We start from the raw sequence: 19,209 nt of genomic DNA, 5'->3' as shown, positions 1-19,209 counted from the left end.
GCTACTATGCCTACTTCTACCACCTCCTCCAGCAGCCCGTTCTAGGCGCCCACCACTCTCTGCATGAAAACCTTCCCCTGCAAATCTCCCTTAAACTTTCCCCCCTCTCACTTTGAGTCTGTGCCCCCCTTGTAAGTGACACTTCCACCCTTGGGGAACAGCCTCTGACTATCCACCCTGTCCACGCCTCTCATAATTCTGTAGACCTCTATCAGATCTCTCAGTCTTACAGTGAAAGCAATCCTAGTTTATTCAATCTCTCCTCATAGTCAACACGCCCAAGACCAGGCAGCATCCTGGTGAACCTTCTCTGTGCTTTCTCCAAAGCTTCCACGTCCTTCTGGTAGTGTGGTGACCAGAACTGCACGCAATATTCCAAATGTGAATTCCATGGTGGTGGGATGGTAAAATTTGGTCACTTGTCTCCACTCTGAGCTCCCACTTGAACCTTCACATGCATTAATGTCTGAATCTGGGTTTTTATTTGAATTCTGGTTTGTTTATTTGGGTTCGGTAACGTGACTGACTCCCGGTTTGAGTGATACCTGCTTATTGTTTCTGTCTGAACTCAGAACACGGCACCATTCTGAAAACCCTCTCATCAGAGACAAGGAACCTGCGAGGCTGCTACTTAGAGGAGCTGCAGCTGCTTCCACCTGGCCAACGGGAACCAATCCGAAGCCTGCAGATCCTTCACAGCGACAGGTCCCTGTTTGTGGGACTCAACAGAAAGGTGTTGAAGATCCCATTGGAAAGATGTTTCTCCTACAAAACCGAAGCGTGAGTCTCCTAAAGCCGTGGCTAAAAGACCATTAACTTATGTATATGTGAGTGCGCTGAGTGGTGTATATGTGAGTGTGCAGAGTGGTGTATATGTGAGTGTGCTGAGTGGTGTATATGTGAGTTGTAGAGTGGTGCATATGTGAGTGCGCAGAGTGGTGTATATGTGAGTTGTAGAGTGGTGTATATGTAAGTTGTAGAGTGGTGTATATGTGCATTGTAGAGTGGTGTATGTGTACGTTGTAGAGTGATGTATATGTGAGAGTGCAGAGTAGCGTAAATGTGAGTGCAGAGTGGTGTATATGTGAGTGCGCAGAGTAGTATATATGATAGAGTGCAGAGTGATGTATATGTGAGTGTGCAGAGTGATGTATATGTGAGTGTGCAGGGTGGTGTATATGTGAGTGTGCAGAGTGGTATATATGTGAGTGTGCAGAGTGGTGTATATGTGAGTGTGCAGAGTGGTGTATATGTGCATTGTAGAGTGGTGTATGTGTGCGTTGTAGAGTGATGTATATGTGAGAGTGCAGAGTAGCGTAAGTATGAGTGCAGAGTGGTGTATATGTGAGTGCACAGAGTGGTATATATGAGAGAGTGCAGAGTGATGTACATGTGAGTGTGCAGAGTTGTGTATATGTGAGTTGTAGGGCCGTGTATATGTGAGTGCGCAGAGTGGTGTATATGTGAGTGCGCAGAGTGGTGTATATGTGAGTGCGCAGAGTGGTGTATATGTGAGTGCGCAGAGTGGTGTATATGTGAGTGCGCAGAGTGGTGTATATGTGAGTGCGCAGAGTGGTGTATATGTGAGTGCGCAGAGTGGTGTATATGTGAGTGCGCAGAGTGGTGTATATGTGAGTGCGCAGAGTGGTGTATATGTGAGTGCGCAGAGTGGTGTATATGTGAGTGCGCAGAGTGGTATATATGTATGCGCAGAGTAGTATATGTGTGAGAGTGCGGAGTGGTGTATATGTGAGTTGTAGAGTGGTGTATAAGTGACTCACACAGGAGGAGGGTTTTCCTGGGAAATGGGATTGGGATAACTGGAAGTGGTGCCTCCAACACTGGAATGGAGAGAAAGATGAGCAGAGTTGGAATGTCAAAGGTCACCAACTAGGAAGGTCAGGGATGATGGGAATCACGTCACTGATTGGAAACTGTACTGAGTCTGGGGACCTTTCTTAAAATTCTTTCACGGGCTGAGTGTGTCACTGGCTCAACCAGCATTCATTGCCCATCCCTCGTTGCCTTTCGGAAGGTGGCGGTGAGCTGCCGTCTCGAACCGCCTCAGTCCATGTGGTATAGGTAGACCCACAGTGCTATTAGGCAGAGTGATCCAGGATTTTGACCCAGTGAAGGAACAGCTGATATATTCCCAAGTCAGGGTGGTGATTGACTTGGAGGGGGACTTGCAGGTGGTGATGTTCTCACGTAGCTCCTTCGAGACGGTAGCAGTCACAGGAAGCGCGTTTGTATCAGATTTCACCCACACACTGTGTTGGGTCAGATAAGGTTGTGGTGTCTGTGATTTTAGTCAAACTTCAGACCGAGTGTGACCTTGCCAGTTTCTGCAGAAATAATCCCTTTCTCTCTGAGATGCTGTGGGGCAGCTGGTATTTGTGTAATATGGGGAGGCAATCAGTAAAACAGCGGGGTCTCCATCTTCAGCTGGCATTTGTGACGTAAAGGAGGATTTGGTAGATTGCTGACTCCGGGAGTGTCCTATTTCCACTCGTGTCCCACCAGGGAGCGTCAAAAGTCAACACATGGTCTAGATACTTATTTTTCTGATCTCCATCCAAAGCCCTGGTACCAGTGGCGACAACCAACATGTCACTGAGGCAGCACTGAGCAAACACCTGGACCATTGTTTCCACACAGGGGGAGGCTGCTGGCTGTAGAAAGGCTCAGTGTGGACCTGCACATTGTCCCCACAAGCTCTCTTGCCAAATCCATTGAGATCATAGAATGATACTGTAAGGGAGGAGACCATTCAGCCCATTCTGCTGGTACTGGCTCTTTGAAACATTATCCAATTAGGCCACTGCCTTTTTCAACTAAGGGCGGGATTTTCCAACCCCTGGCGGCATGTTTTTGCGGAGGCAGAGGTGGCCCACCATTGGCCGACAGTGGGATCCTCCCTCCCTTTGAATCACGCTCTCTGGGTTCAAGTCCCACTCGAGGACTTGGTGACCAAAGAAGGTGGATTTGTAACGTGACCAAAGAGGTTGCAGATTCACTTGTAAATCTATCAAACATGTGCCAGTGGAATAGTGGGAGAGATCCCAGGTCAGCTATCTGCAGATAGCAAGGGCAAACCTTCATAGAATCTACAATGCAAAAGGAGGCCATTTGGCCCATCAAGTCTGCACCAACAACAATCCCCTGGCCCTATCCCTATAACCCCACATATTTATCCTAGCTAATCCCCCTGACACTGAGGGGCAATTTAGCATGGCCAATCCACCTAACCTGCATGAAGTGTGGGAGGAAACCAGAGGACTCTGAGGAAACCAAAGCAGGCACAGAGAACGTGCAAACTCCACACAGACAGTGACCCAAGCCGGAAATCAAACTTGGGTCCGTGGCGCTGTGAGGCAGCACTGTTAACTCCTGTGCCACCATGCCATCCAAACCTTGAACCCACGCTGAAGTCCATTGTCTCCGACGCCCTCTCAGGGCTTGGTGCCCAGAGAGAGATTGCCACGGGAGGGGGCTGGACCTCAGTTCAACGTCTCATCGCGGAGTAGGAACGTCACAGTCAGCCTGAGCGCCGGAGAGAGGGCGAATGAAACCAGGAAGGGTTCCCATTAGCTGAGAGTGGTCTGGTGGGTTCTGTGGGAATGTCGGACCGGGATGGGGCTGGAATACTGCCCAGGTAGGCACGCCATTGGACAAGTGGCCTTCACCTGCTGGATACACTCAACGGGGCAAATGATTGGGCGAGTGTTGGAGGGAAAAGGATTGTGGAGTTGGGGACGACAATCAGAAGAGAACAGCCTAGAAAACTATGAAGATGGAAAGCTGTCAAAGTCTTTTGGTTATCCAAACATTTGGTGGGGGGGGTGGTGCTGGTTGTGAGGAGACAGTAGCAGCAGCAGTGAATAATTATCTGTTACCCTACTCCCTGTTTAGTCAGCTACTCTGTGACTACACTAAGTACAACACTGTCAGAAAACAGATGTCTGCTGTACACCGCACCACCTATAGAATCAAAAACTTTCAAAATACCAGGAAAAATGACTTCCTTCCTCACCGCTGTGTGTCTTAAATAATATGATTATCCTCAATTAAAACTTCACTGTTTGACAGTTGAGATAAAATTATATTTTCCCTGGAAATGACTTGTCAAAGTCCAATACTCCCACTTGATTGAACTTACTTAAATTCAATTTCCTATCCTCTATGGAATCAGTATGAAGCTTGAATATTCGAGTTTCCCTTTCCCTCGTTCTTCTTTTATTAAGTTGCCCTCACACCCTGCGCTCCCCCCCCATCCAATTCAGACTCAGGTTGCCGAGTCGATCTCTGTACCAGTCGGACCAACCAAGGTCCCAGTCTGGCAGCTCCTCAGAAACTAAAGTCCTCTCCCTTACTGCCGGGCACATCGGAATAACTCCCTTATCCAACCCTCAATGAACCCTCCTCACTCCAACCCTCCTCACTCCAACCTTCCTCCTTCAATCCTCCTCACCCAACAATCCTCCTCCAACCCTCCCCATCCAATCCCCCTCCTCCGGCTCTCCTCCAACCCACCTTCTGATTCCAACCTTCCTCCTCCATCCCTCCTCCTCCAACTCTCCTCCTCCAGTCCTCCTCATAGAATCATCAAACCCTATAGTGCAGAAAGAGGCCCTTCGGCCCATCGAGTCTGTACCGAACACCCACCCAGGCCCTACCCCCATATCCCTACATATTATACCCACTAATCCCGCTAACCTATGCACCCCTGGACACTAAGGGGCAATTTCTTAGCATGGCCAATCAACCTAACCCACACATCTTTGGACTGTGGGAAGAAACTGGAGTACCTGGAGGAAACCCACATGGACACAAGGAGAATGTGCAAACTCCACTCAGACAGTCTCCCAAGCCAGGAATTGAACCCAGGATCCTGGAGCTGTGAAGCAGCAGTGCTAACCGCTGTGCTACCGTGCCTCCTCCCATCGTCCTCCTCCAACCCTCCTCCTCCCCTTCTCCTCCAACCCTCCTCGCTCCAACCTTCCTCATTCCAACCTTCCTCCTCCAACCCTCCTCCTCCCATCCTCCTCCTCCAACCCTCCCATCCAATCCTCCTCATCCAAACCTCCTCACTCCAACTCTCCTCCTCCAAATCTCCTCACTCCAACTCTCCTCCTCCAAATCTCCTCACTCCAACTCTCCTCACACTAATCCTCTCATTCCAATCTCCTCACTCCAATCCTCCTCACTCCAACCCTCCTCACCCCAACCCTCCTACTCCAATGCACTTCATCCAACTCTCCTCCTCCAATCCTCCTCCTCCAATCTTCCTACTTCAACCCTCCTCCTCCAACCCTCCCCATTCAACTCTCCTCGTCTACCCTCCTCGTCCAACTTCCTCAAGCAACCCTCCTCATCCAACCCTCCTCAAGCAACCCTCTTTGTCCCACCCTCCTCGTCGAACCCTCCTCGTCCAATCCTCCTTATTCAATCCTCCCCATCCAATCCTCTTCATTCAACTCCCATCGTCCACTCCCTCGTCCAACTTCCTCTCCAACCCTCCTCATCCTTGAGCAATCCTCCTCGAGCGACCCTCCTCCAATTCAGCCTCTTGCGCATCTCCACTTCCCAACCTGCAGCGATCACACTGGTGAGCCGAGATGCAGTGACTTGACAGTGCACTAAATAACCCTCTATATTGGTGAGCTTCTCATTGGTGACTGATTTGTACAGCTTCAGAGTCTTCAACTTCAGAGTCTGGATAAATGGGAGATTTTTGACTTGGCAAATTGCAATTAGCTGGGTGCCACAGGTCTGAGGCCTCAGCTCTTTACTATCTATGTTAATGACCCAGCTGAAGGGACAGAGTGTATCGTAGCCACAGAAAGGGAGGAAGCAAGTTGTGAGGTGGACACTAAGCACTGAATCAGCCTCGGTGCAAATTCAGGCCAAGGTTCTGAGGGGGTTTGTCAAGGTCCGAGCGGATTATTATCCTGTGGACCTCGGGAGGCACCGTTTCCAAGATCTCCCATTTGAGACGGAGACGAGGAGGATTTTCTTCCCTCGGAGAGTCGTTATTCTATGGAATTCTCTCCCCAGTAAGCAGTGCAGGCTGTGAGTCATTGAATACACTCCAAGCTGAGTGGGACAGATTTTGAATTGATCAGGGTCAAGGGTTATTGGGGACGGGCAAAAAAACGGAGTTGATGCCACAATCGGATAACCTGTGATCTTATTGAACAGTGGAATAGATTCAAGGGACTGAATGGCCTCCTCCTGCTCCTGCTTCCTGTGTTCTTCGTACGTGGTGGGCTAGAATTTCCTGTAGGCCAGGCCAGAGAGAGGTAGTTTCATGGACATCAGTAAACCATGTTTGTGACGATTGGGTGAATTTTTACAGCCCACACATTCACAGGTTCATTCAATTCATACTCACAACTTGGCCACATGAGGATGTGACCTCGTGAAGTCCGAGTTACTGATCCACTTTCATAAACATTAGGCTTCTGACCAAGGCAGGAATGCAAAATATTTCCGAGTGAACATTGACTTAACTCTAAGATTACACAGCAATTCAACTCTTCTGTATGTGTGTTTGTGCAGTGTGTTTGTGCATGTGTTTATGCGTGTGTTTGTGCACGTGTGTTTGTGCATGTGTGCTTGTGCACGTGTGTTTGTGCATGTATTCAGGTTCATCTGTGTGTCAGTGTTCATGTGTGTTGATTTTCATGATGTTCATGTTCATGTATGTGTTCATATTTGTGTTTGTTCATTTATGTGTTTCCTGTGTTCATTTTTATGTGTCTGTGTGTGTTCATATTTGTGTGTGTGTGTGTCCGTGTATGCATGCATTCATGTTTTTCTGTGTGTGTGTGTGTGTGTGTGTGTGTGTGTGTGTGTGTCTGTGTGTGTGTGTATTCATGTGTGTGTGTGTATGTGTTCACTGCCGTGGCGATAAGCTGGGCAAACAGAGATTTACTAAATCCTCATTGGAGAATTATAGGACAAGGCTCCGGGGATATGGACCGCTCTCTGTTATGTAAATGATTAACTGGGGGAAAGGGGAGCTGCAGGGAGCACAATGCCCTTTATCCTCCCTCCCTCCCTCCTGCTGGAAGTGGCTTTGCATGGAGAAATCACTGATCCAAAAACCATGCGGCCCTCTGCACCCCTGCACGGTGCTGGCTCCGCATTTGACGACGCTTCGGGTTGTTTCTTAAGCCTGTTGGTACATCAGAGCTTTATCTTGTCCTTGCCCTGGTGCCCACATGCCAACGCGAGCTGAAGACAGAATGCGGAGCGCTGCCTGAATTGTCTGAGTGCGTCCGTGAAGGAATGCCGCCTGGGCGAGCTGCCAGCCGTGCCCGCGAAACCGCATCACTGACCAAGAGTCGACGTCTTTGCCAGGGGCAGGTTTTTCTTCTGTGTGAATGGATTCCCAGCCCGGCTTGGTCGCCTAGGCGACGGAGCATCCAGCGTCTTGAGTCTGCTCCTGGTGCCTTTGCGTTGTTTCGTTTCTCTTCTGCTCTCTCTTGGCGGTTTTGACAGCGGTGGGGCAACGTTGTCGCGGAGGAAAAGATGAAAACCGCCGGAGCGTTATTCCCTGAGATTTGACGGAAGAGTGAGGGAGGGAGTGTGAGGCTTGCACATTACGTCCACTCGAGTCACACAATTATAGATGTCATCCTTCAGATCAGAGCTGTGCGTCGCCGGCTTGTCACCGGAGATGGGTAACGGTGGGAGCAATGTGAAGTCTTAAATGCGAGAGTGTCACGCAAGAGATGTGTTGGCACAACATTAAAGCGCAGTGTCTTAAGTGGAATCTTTTTTTTAGTGTTGACTGTTGCACGTTGGTGCCAACATCTGGAGACAGCACAGCAGTAGACGTGGCGAAGACCCTTCATGTTGATTTGTGACGGTTTCAGTTTTTTTTTTCCTGGAACGTGCTGAAGGATGTTTCTCCGATTGCTTTGTGTGATAACAGCAGTCACTGCTCGCTGTCAGAACCCCCTCGCCTCCTGACAATTGGAATGAATTCAGATGATTTTCTTTTTTCATGGCTGGCTGACATTTGCTGGCTCTCTGATAAGTTCCTATCACACACCACCAACACCCCCCCCCCCCCCCCCCAACGTCTCGTGATTCCGCTCTTGGTTTTATGTGGACTGCCTTTGGTAAACAAGCGTTGCCGTTTCCTTGGCTACCCAGCCTCGCTGCTCGCAATGTTCATGCGCGTCTCTCTTTGACGGCTCCTCACCGGTTGGCGTTCGGCCGCTGATGCCATCGCCATTTCGCCTTCTTCACTTGGCTTCATTCGCGATTTGCGTTCGGCAATCGCACAGCCTTCCGCTAAATCTGCAGCACCGGAGGAGGCTACTCGCTCCGTCCTGCCTGTGCCGCCCTTCGGTTCAATCAGGCCCGTAGATCTTCCGGCCACCGTCTTCTTCCCGTGTATTTATCCCGTGCAGCATGGCGGCCCAGTGGTCAGCACTGCTGCCCCCCCCCCCCCCCCCCCCCCCCACCCAGCGCCCGGGGCCCCGGTTCGATTGCCGGCTCGGGTCACTGTCTGTGTGGAGCCTGCACGTTCTCCCCGTGTCTGCGTGGGTTTCCTCCGGGTGCTCTGGTTCCCTCCCACAGTCTGTAGGGCGTGCTGGCTAGGGTGCATTGACCGTGCTAGATTCTCCTTCCGTGTACCCGAACAGGCGCTGGAGTGCGGCGATTTGGGGGGGTTTTCATAGTGATTTCAATGCAATGTTAATGTAAGGCTACTTGTGACAATAAACTTAAAAACTCTTTTTGGAAGTTCCTATTGAATCTGCTCCCACCACCCTTTCAGGCAGCCAATTCCACATCTTCCCGACTGGTTCTTGGGCCAGTGGGAATGTTTTGTTCCTGGCTCTCGGTTTGCCCTCCTTCACTCAGATAAAAACCCCAGATAAAATTCGAACACCTCCCTTGAACCTCCCCCTTAATCTTCTCCATTCTAAGGAGGACAATCTCAGCTTCTCCAGTCTCCATGGAGGAAGCAAATGTGATGTGAGAAAATCCTTTCTCCCGCAGTGAGTTGCTGGGCCCTGGGATGCACTGCCTGGAGTACGGTGAAGGCAGGTTCCTTCGAGCCGTTCAGGAGGGCTCTGGGTGATTATTTGAACAGAAATAACGTGCGGGGGGATGGGATTAAATCAGGATGCTCATTTCGATGGGCCAAATTGCCTCCTTCTGTAAGAATCCGTAACGATTCTGCGATCCCCTCACTGCGGAACCTTCTTTCCTGTTTTGCGGGGCAGGGTTTTGTGCGGGAGGTGGGCAGCACAGTTGGCACAGTGGTGAGCGCCGCTGCCTCACAGGGTCCTGGGTTCAATCCCAGGTAACTGTCTGTGTGGAGTCTGCACGTTCTCTCTGTGTCTGTGTGGTTTACTCTGGGCGCTCTGCTTCCCTCCCACACTACAGGGAGGTGCAGGTTAGTGGATTGGCCGTGCTAAATAGTCCCCGATTGTCCAAATGTGTGGATTAGGGGGGATTGGCTATGATAAATGCGTGAGGTTACAGGGAGAGAGTGGGGGAAAGGGTAATGCACGCTCTCAGAGAGAGTCAGTGCATATTCAATGGGCTGAATGGCCTCCTTCTGCACTGTAGAGGTTTTATGATTCTAAGGGGGGATGCGGGGGTCATGAGCATAATATTGTGTGGGGCCTAGTTCCTCTTTTGGATCTCTTTTCCCCCCAAATCATTCAGAGCAAAGCTTCAAAGCAGAGAAGCCAGGAGAGTTAGTTGAGTAATGTAGGCACAGTGAGTGAGTGAACTTTAGGTTATTTTATCAGATGGATGAGCTAGGATGGGTCAGATAGTCTTCGCTGTCCATATTTAACTTACGCTTTGCTAGCAAGGAGGGCATGTCTGCTGTTTCTAATCTTCAGACAATGATCTAACTGCTCCATGTTAAGTGTGAGATGGTTCATTCAATCTCTCCTTAACCTCCTCCCATGGTTGAAATGGTTGTTCTGGGCAATTCAGCTGCCCGCTCTGGTGTCAACCAATCCTTGGTGGGTGCCACTCTCCCCTCTGAACCCCGAGGTGAAACTGCAGGCAGGAGGCTCGATGAAACGGTGACAAGGCAAATTGCAAAGGGCACTGTCCTGAGTGAGAAGGTCAGAGGAAGGGTGAGTGGGAGGGTCGGGGGAGAGGTGAGTGGGAGGGTCGGGAGAGGGGTGAGTGGGAGGACCAGGGGAGGGGTGAGTGGGAGGGTCGAGGAGAGGTGAGTGGAAGGGTCGGAGAGGGTGAGTGGGAGGTTCGGGGAGTGTGAGTGGGTGGGTTGGGGGTAGGAGTGAGTGTGAGGGTTGGGGGAGGGTGAGTGGGAGGGCCGGGGAGTGTGCCTAGGTGGGTTGGGGGGGTGGTGAATGGGAGGATCGGGAATGTGGTGAATGAAAGAATCAAGGGGAGGGTCGATCAGGATCATCCGGTGTATCTGCCTCTGATGATTGTTCAAGCTTTCTGAAGCTAGATTTCCAGGGCTGATTCTATGGAGCCTTCCGTTGGAGTAACATTCTCTGCCTTCAGCTTCCAGGCTTTTCTCTCTAGCAGATTTTCTCAGCATCTGTTGGGAGCTTCCCTCAGCTCAGAATTGTATTAAACGTGAAAGAATTTGGTGCCAAGGTGCTGCCTGATGGGCTGAAGGGCCTTTTCTGTGCCGTATGACTCTGTGACTGTATGTAGAGAGACTGTTGGCTCGAAGCCACCTTCATCAACTTCAGTATATCTCTGTGTGGGCGGTATCGTACTCCGTCTCACATTAACTCCGTATGGGCCAGACCCTTATGGTGGAGAAGGTCCAGCAGACGGCTAGAAAACCAGGCCCAGCGTGAACCCCCATTTTCGGCAACGGTTCAGTCCTCAGAGACATCCTGCTACAACCTAGCAGCAGAATAAAACACCGCTCGTTAATAAGCCACAGCTTCCGCCTCACCCTCTGCAACACCGCAACCATTGACTTATCCCAGGACCGGCGTTGCAGAAAATAACCCCGTGGCTCCATAAGGCAGTGAGTCGAGATGCTAGGCGGGGTGGGTGGGGGAAGGCGGATATTGTAGTGAACAGGGTTACATTATGGCCAAATAATCCAGAGAATGTGAATTCAGATCCCACCCATTGTAGTCTGAGCATTGACTGAGTGCCACATGTGGAAAAGCGGAAATGAAATTTCTAGCTAGTCCACTGAGCCTCTTCCAAAACATTCAGGGCAAAACTAAACATTGTGACTCCTTGTGTAGCCTCGTAGCACCAGCAAGAAGCAATCTGAGACATTTCCTAGAGTGGTGATAAAATGCAACATAAACGCACATCCTTTTTACTGACTGATTACCCATGCATCAGGGAGAAGGCAACTAAAGTGCAAAAAAAAAATAGGACGGCCTGTAGATCTATTTAGAAGAGTAAGAATGATTTCCACCCACTCCTTTTCTCTTAAAATGAGCTTTGATTGCTGGGCTTACCTCATCCTCGTCTGCCTTTTGTGTTCCGCACTGTCTCACTTCAGCCCTGTCATTATCCTGACTCCTTTCTGGCCTCTATCCTCGTCACCTCTCCCTCACATGCCTACGTCAACCCTCTTTGTCCTTTCTCCAGTCGCACGGCGTCATTATGAAATGCGATGGGTTCAGGCTGTTAAGGCACGGAATGGAATCGGTTGCCCCGCAGTGAAGAATTGCTTGACGTTGACTGAGTGTGTTTTCTCTAACCGGTCAGGAAGGGTAAGAGAGCCTAGCAGGTAAACAGCGAAACCAGTGAGCCTGCTTCCCTTCCGATCAAGCTTTGTATCAGATGAAGCTGAACGGGGCCCGAGGCACCACCTCATTCCTTCTCCCTAAGTGTTTCATATTAAGTTATGGGACATGGGCATAGATCCACCATTCCTATTCGCTCCTGGAAAGGTGGTGGTGAGCTGCCTTCATGCAATCCATTTAATGTAGGTACACCCACAGTGCTGTTTGAGAGGGAGTTCCCAGATTTCAACTCAGCAACAGTGAAGGAACGGCTGATATATTTCCAAGTCTTGTCTTTTTGTCTTTTAAAAAGCGTATAGACAATTACATGAGCAAGATGACTAGCGAGGGATATGGGCCAAGCTCAGTCAATTGGGACGAGCTTAGTCATTTAAAAAAAAGGCTGGCATGGACAAAGTTGGGCCGAAGGGCCAATTTCCATGCTGTAAAGCTCTAACTCAGGGTAGTAAGTGTCTTGGAGGGGGGCTTCCAGGTGGTGGTGTTCCCAGATACTTGCTGCTCTTGCCCTTCTATTTGGGAGTGGTCGTGGGTTTGGAAGGTGCTGTCTGTGGAGCCTTGGTGAGTACTTGCATTGCATCTTGTAGATGGTACACATTGCCTGCTCCTGTTCATCAGTGGTGGAGGGGTTGAATGTTTCTGGATGGGGTGGCAGTCAAGTAGGCTGCTTTGTCCTGGATGGTGTTGAACTTCTTAAGTGTTTAGGAGCTGTGCTCATTCAGACAAGTAGGGAGTATTCCTTCACAATCCTGACTTACGCATTGTAGGTGGTGGGTAGGATCTGGGGAGTTAGGAGGTGAGTTACTCACCACAAGATTCCTAGCCTCTGACCTGCTCTGGTAGCCACAGTCTGGTTCAGTTAAGTTTCTGGTTAGTGGCAGCCCCTGGGTTGTTGATAGTGGGGGACTCAGTGATGGTGATGCCACCAAATATCAAAGGATGACGGTTAGACCTTCTCTTGTTGGTGGTGGACATTGACTGGCACTTGTGTGGCATGCATGTTACTTACCACATGTCAGCCCAAGCCTGGATATTGTCCAGGTCTTGCTACATTTGAACATGGACTGCTTCAGTATCTGAAGACTCGCAAATGGTGCTATTGTGCAATCATCGGCGAACATCCTCACTTCTGACCTTATGATGGAAGGAAAGTCATTGCCATAGGAGCTGAAGATGGTTGAGCCTAGGACACTACCCTGAGGAACCCCTGTGGCGATGTCTTCTAACTGAGATGAACAACCATCTTCCTTTGTGCCAGGTGTGACTCTAACCAGCAGGGAGCTTTCCCCCTGATTCCCATTGACTACAGTTTCACTAGGGCTCCTTGATGCCACGCTTGGTCAACTGCTGCCTTGATGTCAATGGTAGTCACTCTGACCTCACCTCTGGAGTTCAGCTCTTTTGTCTATATTTAAACCAAGGCCAGAGTGGCCCAGGCAGAACCCGAACTGAACATGAGTGAACAGGTTATTAAAACATTAAAAACATAGAAACTAGGAGCAGGAGTAGGCCAGTTGGCCCTTCAAGCTTGTTCTGCCATTCATTTTGATCATGGCTGACCATCAATATCCTGATCACTCCTTCCTCCCCTATCCCTTGATCTCTTTAGCCCCAAAAGCTATTTCTAATTTTTTCTTGAAATCAGACAACATTTTTGGCCTCAACTATGTTCTGTGGTAGCGAATTCCACACATTCGCCACCCTCTGGGTGAAGAAATTTCTCCTCACCTCATTTCTAAAAAGTTTACCCCTATCCTCAAATTGTGACCTCAAGATCTGGAATCTCCTATTGGGAACACTGTCTAGTGCTGCTTGATAGCACCCCTTTCCATCACTTTATTGATGATCAAGAGTAGATTGATGGGGCAGTAAGTGACCAGGCTGGATTTGTCCTCCTCTTTGTGTACAGGACATATACCTCTTCTGAAAGACAGCATCCCCAGCACTACAGCACTTCCTCAATCCTGCACCAGAAGTATCACTCAAGCTTTTGTGTTCAATTCTTGGACATGTGTTTTGACCCCATGAACTTCTGGTTCGGAGGTCAGAATGCTACCACTGATCCATGGCTGGCATGGAGGGAGGGTATTAATGGATGTCATTCCGAGATAAACTCAGGGCTCCTGGCGCGCAGGGTTGCTAGTGTCCTTCTGTTTGTATCAGTTACCCAGTGTGAAAGCAACAACAACAATGTGTATTTATATAGTGACTAACATAATGAAATACCATATCCCAGGGTGCACCACAGTGGAGCCATGGAAGGAGATATTTAGCAAGTAATTAAGACAGATAGCAAGTCAAAGGTTTGAACAAAGAGGCAGGTTTTAAAGAGGATCTTAAAAAAAGAGAGATATGGAGGCAGAGAGGTTTAGGAATTCCAAAGCTTAGAGCCTAATGGGGGCAGCATGGTGGCACAATGGCCTCACAGCACCAGGGACCCGGGTTCAGTTCCCAGCTTGGGTCCCTGTCTGCGCGGAGTTTGCACATTCTCCCCGTGTCTGCGTGGGTTTCCTCTGATTTCCTCCCACAGTCTGAAAGATGGTCAGGCGCATTGGCTAAATTCTCCTTCAGGGTACCCGAACAGGTGCCGGAGCGTGGCGACCAGCGGATTTTCACGGTGACTTCATTGCAGTGTTAGTGTAAGCCTTACTGGCGACGCCAGCTTCAAAACAATTGGCTGAAGGCGGGCTGCCAATTGGTGGGGCGCTTAAAATCAAGGCCGCTCAAGAGGCCAGAGTTCAGAGGTCGCAGAGGGAGGAAGATAGGGAGGGGGGGTGGGGGGGGGGCGTCGGAGGGGGGGGGGTGGTGTTCATAGAGGGATTTGAAACCAGGGTTTGAAATGTTTAAAATCCAGGCAGCACTGAGTGCGGTGATGGGTGAGTGGGAATGAAAACAGATATTAAACAGATATTTCAGACTGAGGCAGTGGGACTCCAGTGAAATCAGTGCCAAGAGGAATATAGAGAAGGAGATTTTCAGTGAATAATGGTTATGACGAGAAGTGAGTGGAGCGGGTCGGGTTGACTGTGTAGCTCCTGTATCATCTGCCCAAGGGCTGTCAGCTCTCCTAAAATACGCTTAAGAGAGAAAAAATGCACGTCAAAATTTTTCAGTCCTTCCTGCTGGTAGTTTCATACAATCATAGAATCCCTATTTTTACAGAAGGAGGCCATTTGGCCCATCGAGTCGAACACTGACCACACTCCCACCCAGGCTCCCTTCCTGTAACGCCACATATTTACCCAGCTAACGCCAGCGTCAATTTAACATGACCAATCAACCTAACCCGCACACCTCTGGATGGTGGGAGGAAACCGGAGCACCCAGAGGAAACCCCACGCAGACATGGGGAGAATGTGCAAACTCCACACACACACACACACACACACACACACACACACACACAGTCACTCGAGGCTGGAATTGAACCCGGATCCCTGACACTGTGAGGCAGCAGTGCTACCATTCTCGCCGCCGTGCCATACCAAACTGTGCCGGGTTCTTCCAGTCCCACTGACGGTGTTACCCCGTTTCCCCCTGGGGAAAATGGAACATTTTCTCCAATGCCTTTCACAGACCTCCGGAGCAAAACTAACTCACTGAGGGGGACTTCCCGCACAACCCATCATGTGGCGATGGCGCAGTGGTTCGCGCTGCTGTCTCACAGCGCCAGGGATCGGGGTTCGATTCCCGGCTTGGGTCACTGTCTGTGCGGAGTCTGCACGTTCTCCTCGTGTCTGCGTGGGTTTCCTCCGGATGCTCCGGTTTCTTCCCCACAGCCTGACAGATGTGCTGGTTAGGGTGTATTGACCGTGCTAAATTCTCCCTCAGTGCACCCGAACAGGTGCCGGAGTGTGGTGACTAGGGGATTTTCACAGTAACTTCATTGCAGTGTTAATGTAAACCTACTTGTGACTAATAATTACAATTTAAAAGTGTTTTGCGACAGTGGGGGGAGACCTGCCATTGCCTGGTGGCAATCTTCTGGCCCTTCCACTGTCAGTGAGGTTTCCCGTTGAGTCTATTCTTCACTACCTGCGTCCAGAGCTGCTCCAGCACTGGGACCAGTAGGTCCCTCCAGTCGTTGCTTCTTAAGAGTTTTTTTTCCATCGGCGATGGGGGCAATTTAATTTCTGTGTTGGAGTTTGCTTTGATTGTCAGTTGGTTGATTACTCATGGCCGTGTCTGCTTGGCAGATCCTGTCTGGGAGTGAGGGATCCTTACTGTGGCTGGGACCTGCGAAAGAAGAGGTGCACGACCATCGAGGACAGCTCCAACATGAGCCTGTGGAGACAGAACATCACTGAGTGCCCGGTACGTGTTTGGGTGAACCCCTCGCAAATGCTTCCCGTTAATGTCTGTTCGTTCGCCCGTCACTTTCTCCAAGGGTTGCGAGGCCTTCGGAGTAAGTTACGAAGAAACGTCAGGATGGTGGCAGGGTTGAGGGACTTCACTTGTACAGAGCGCCTGGAGAAGCCGCGATTAGAGCAGAGAAGGCTAAGGGGAGATTTAATCGAGGGGCTTTGATGGAGCAAGTGAGGAGAAGCTGGGACCATTGATAGAGGGGTTAGCGCAGTTTCTAAGGACCGATGAGAATGTTTGTTTTAACACAGTAGGTTATTATGTCCTGGGATGCTTTGTCTGAAATGGGGAGGCAATGGTGCAGTGGTATTGCCACTGGACTAGTAATCCAGAGACCCAATGGGCTGAAGGGCCTTTTCTACACTTTATGAGTCTATGGATGAAATTTTCCCACCCTGCCCACCACGGGAATCGCAGAGGCCATGCAAATGTCCGTTGACCCCGGGCAGGATTTCCCGATCTTGGGGATGAGCGTGGCCTGAAAATCCCGCCCTTTGACTCTCTGCACGTGCTGGGGATTTGCGTTCGAATCCCACCACAGCAGATGGTGAAATTCAAACTCAATAATAAATATCTGGAATTAAAAATCTGCTGATGACCATGAAACCATTGTCGATTGTCGGAGAAAAACCCATCTGGTTCTCTAAAGCCCTTCAGGGAAGAAAATCTGCCGTCCTTACCTGGTCTGGTCTACATGTGACTCCAGACCCACAGCGGGTCTGGAATCTCACCTCTGTACAGACTCTCCGCTCTGTGCATGGGCAACTAGGGATGGGTAATAAATGGTGGCCAGCCAGCGATGTCCATGTCCTATGAATGAATAAAGAAAGCATCCTAAAACATTTTGAAGTGTAGACCTTGTTACAATGTCGAAACGTGACAGTGAATTGCACATAGCAAGCTGCCACAGGTCTCCATGAGGTAAATAAGCAGATGGACTGGGTTTTGTTTAGTGTTCTTTGGAGAATAAATATTGGCTAGGGCACTGGGAGAACTCCTCTTCCCCTCTTAGAAATATTGCCGCTGGAGTTTTTGTTTCCATCATGGAGGGAAAGTGGAGGCCACGATTTAACATCTCATCTGAGAGACTGTACCTTTAACAGTGTAGCATCCCTTCAGTTCTACACTGCAGCGCTCAAGTTTCAGGGGTCTGTGGGGCTCAAACCTGTAATCATGTGACTCAGAGACAAGGATGTTACCCACTGAGCTAAAGCTGACCCACTACGTGAATGGTGGAGTATTGCAGGAAAGAGAGACATGTCGCTACAGATTTACATCTTGCACTCATCAGGACAAATGCAAGAATACCAAATTTCTGACATCATAAAATTTGTACTGCAGGGGAAGAGTTTGCTAATTGGCTGGCAAGCTGAATTTGATTCGACAGGGCGATGCCATGGAGAAAGCCAAGGGGAATGATATGCATCCCAAGCTCTCGGTTAATTCGAAAAAAATTCAAGCGAGTCTTGAACATATTCCTCTTGTTTGCAGAGAACAGGTCCCTGTGTATGAATGAATGTTGCTTCTGGCATTCATACATGCAACATTCAATGTACACTCATACACAAGGACCCACTATCTGCAAACAAAAGTAATAGGTCCAAGCTTTGTTTGAATAATCCATGAACTTGGGGAACCCACAGCTCCTCATTGCTTTCTCCATTGCAAAAGCTCATGCAATCAAAGATAACGGCCAACACCCTTTCCACCTGTGGTATAGATTTTTATGGTCGTTTGAAATTTGGCATTCTTGTGTTTGTCCTGATGAGTGCAGGATGAAAAGCTTTGACAACATGTCCCTTTTCAGCAACATTCAGCGACTGTATAAAGGGTAGAAATTTATAGGCGTCTTGTTATTTCTTAATCATTCGTTAGTGTCAATCTTCCTTTAAAAAAAAGCTCACACTTGCTTGTTAATGTGTTCTATTCACTGACTTAAAAAATAATAATTGAATGCTACTGGCTAGCTGTTAACAGTAGCAGATGGTTAGGAAGTTCGCTCATTCCTTCCTTCTGTGAAACTTATAAATTTACAAACAGACTGTTAAAAATCTTAGCTGATGAAATGGCCCTCTTAATAATTCAGAAGCGTGCAAAATCATGACACTTGCCCACAAATGTCTTCCCAACATAAAATTGGCAAAGAAAGGCACGATTACATAGGAACAGATTTCAATGTCCCTTTGGGGAGAGGAGGAAAACATTGGGTGTCACATTAATTGAGCAAAAGTGCTGATGTGACGGGCTAAGTAACACAGAGCTTAAGGCTGTGAGTTGGCACTGGTCACAGGCACTGTTTCCATATGCCAGGACATGTGTGCCAATTCTCTTGGCTGCTTGTATCTGAGCTCGCACCACTTTCCAATCGCCCACCACCCCTTGACCTCATTTATCACAGAATCATAGATTCCTACAGAGCAGAAGGAGACCATTCGGCCCATCGAGTCTGCACTGACCGCAATCCCACCCAGGCCGCGTCCCCATACACCATGCATTTACCCTAGCTAGTTCCCCTGACACTGAGGAGCAATTTTAGCATAGTCAATCCACCTAACCCACACATCTTTGGGCTGTGGGAGGAAACTGGTGCACCTGGAGGAAACCCACACAGACACGGGGAGAATGTGCAAACTCCGTACAGACAGTGACCCAAGGCCGGAATTGAACCTGGGTCCCTGGGCACTATGAGGCAGCAATGCTAACCTCTGTACCACCAGGCCACCTTGAATTTAAAGTTCGTATCCTTCTGGAAGCTCTTCCAGCCCTCTTCAAGATCTCTGCGATCCTCCATCTCTGGATTCTGATTCATTTTGCCTCCTCATTAGCAGCTCTGCCTTCAGTTCCTGAGGCACTAAGCTCAGAATTCCCTCCTGAAGCCTTGCCACCTCTCTCTATGCTTCCTTCAAACTGTATTTGACCAACCATTTGGTCACCTACGGTGGCACAGTGGTTAGCACTGCTGCCTCACACCTCCAGGAAGCTTAGTTCACTTCCGGCCTCAGGTCACTGTCTGTGTGGAGTTTGCATGTCCTCCCCGTGTCTGCATGGGTCTCCTCTGGGTGCTCTGATTTCCTCCAAAAGTCCAAGGTTAGGTGCATTGACCATGGTAAAT

At 49.4% G+C, this 19,209-nt stretch overlaps 1 protein-coding gene across 2 annotated transcripts in view; it reads left to right on the top strand.

Annotated features, from left to right (window-relative positions):
• The window catches only part of sema5ba (sema domain, seven thrombospondin repeats (type 1 and type 1-like), transmembrane domain (TM) and short cytoplasmic domain, (semaphorin) 5Ba), a 278,339-nt gene that overhangs the window by 211,685 nt on the left and 47,445 nt on the right, over positions 1-19,209 (top strand). For both annotated transcript variants that reach the window (XM_080199511.1, XM_080199512.1), the window contains 2 exons: positions 573-780; positions 15,932-16,049. In XM_080199511.1, the coding sequence (XP_080055637.1) occupies positions 573-780; positions 15,932-16,049 (326 nt within the window). The remainder of the gene's footprint in view (positions 1-572; positions 781-15,931; positions 16,050-19,209) is intronic.

The sequence above is a fragment of the Carcharhinus amblyrhynchos genome, chromosome 11 (genome assembly GCF_965287045.1).
Source record: "Carcharhinus amblyrhynchos chromosome 11, sCarAmb.v2.hapA, whole genome shotgun sequence".
NCBI classification, from domain to species: Eukaryota; Metazoa; Chordata; class Chondrichthyes; order Carcharhiniformes; family Carcharhinidae; genus Carcharhinus; species Carcharhinus amblyrhynchos.
This window is presented reverse-complemented; position numbering and strand designations above follow the sequence as displayed.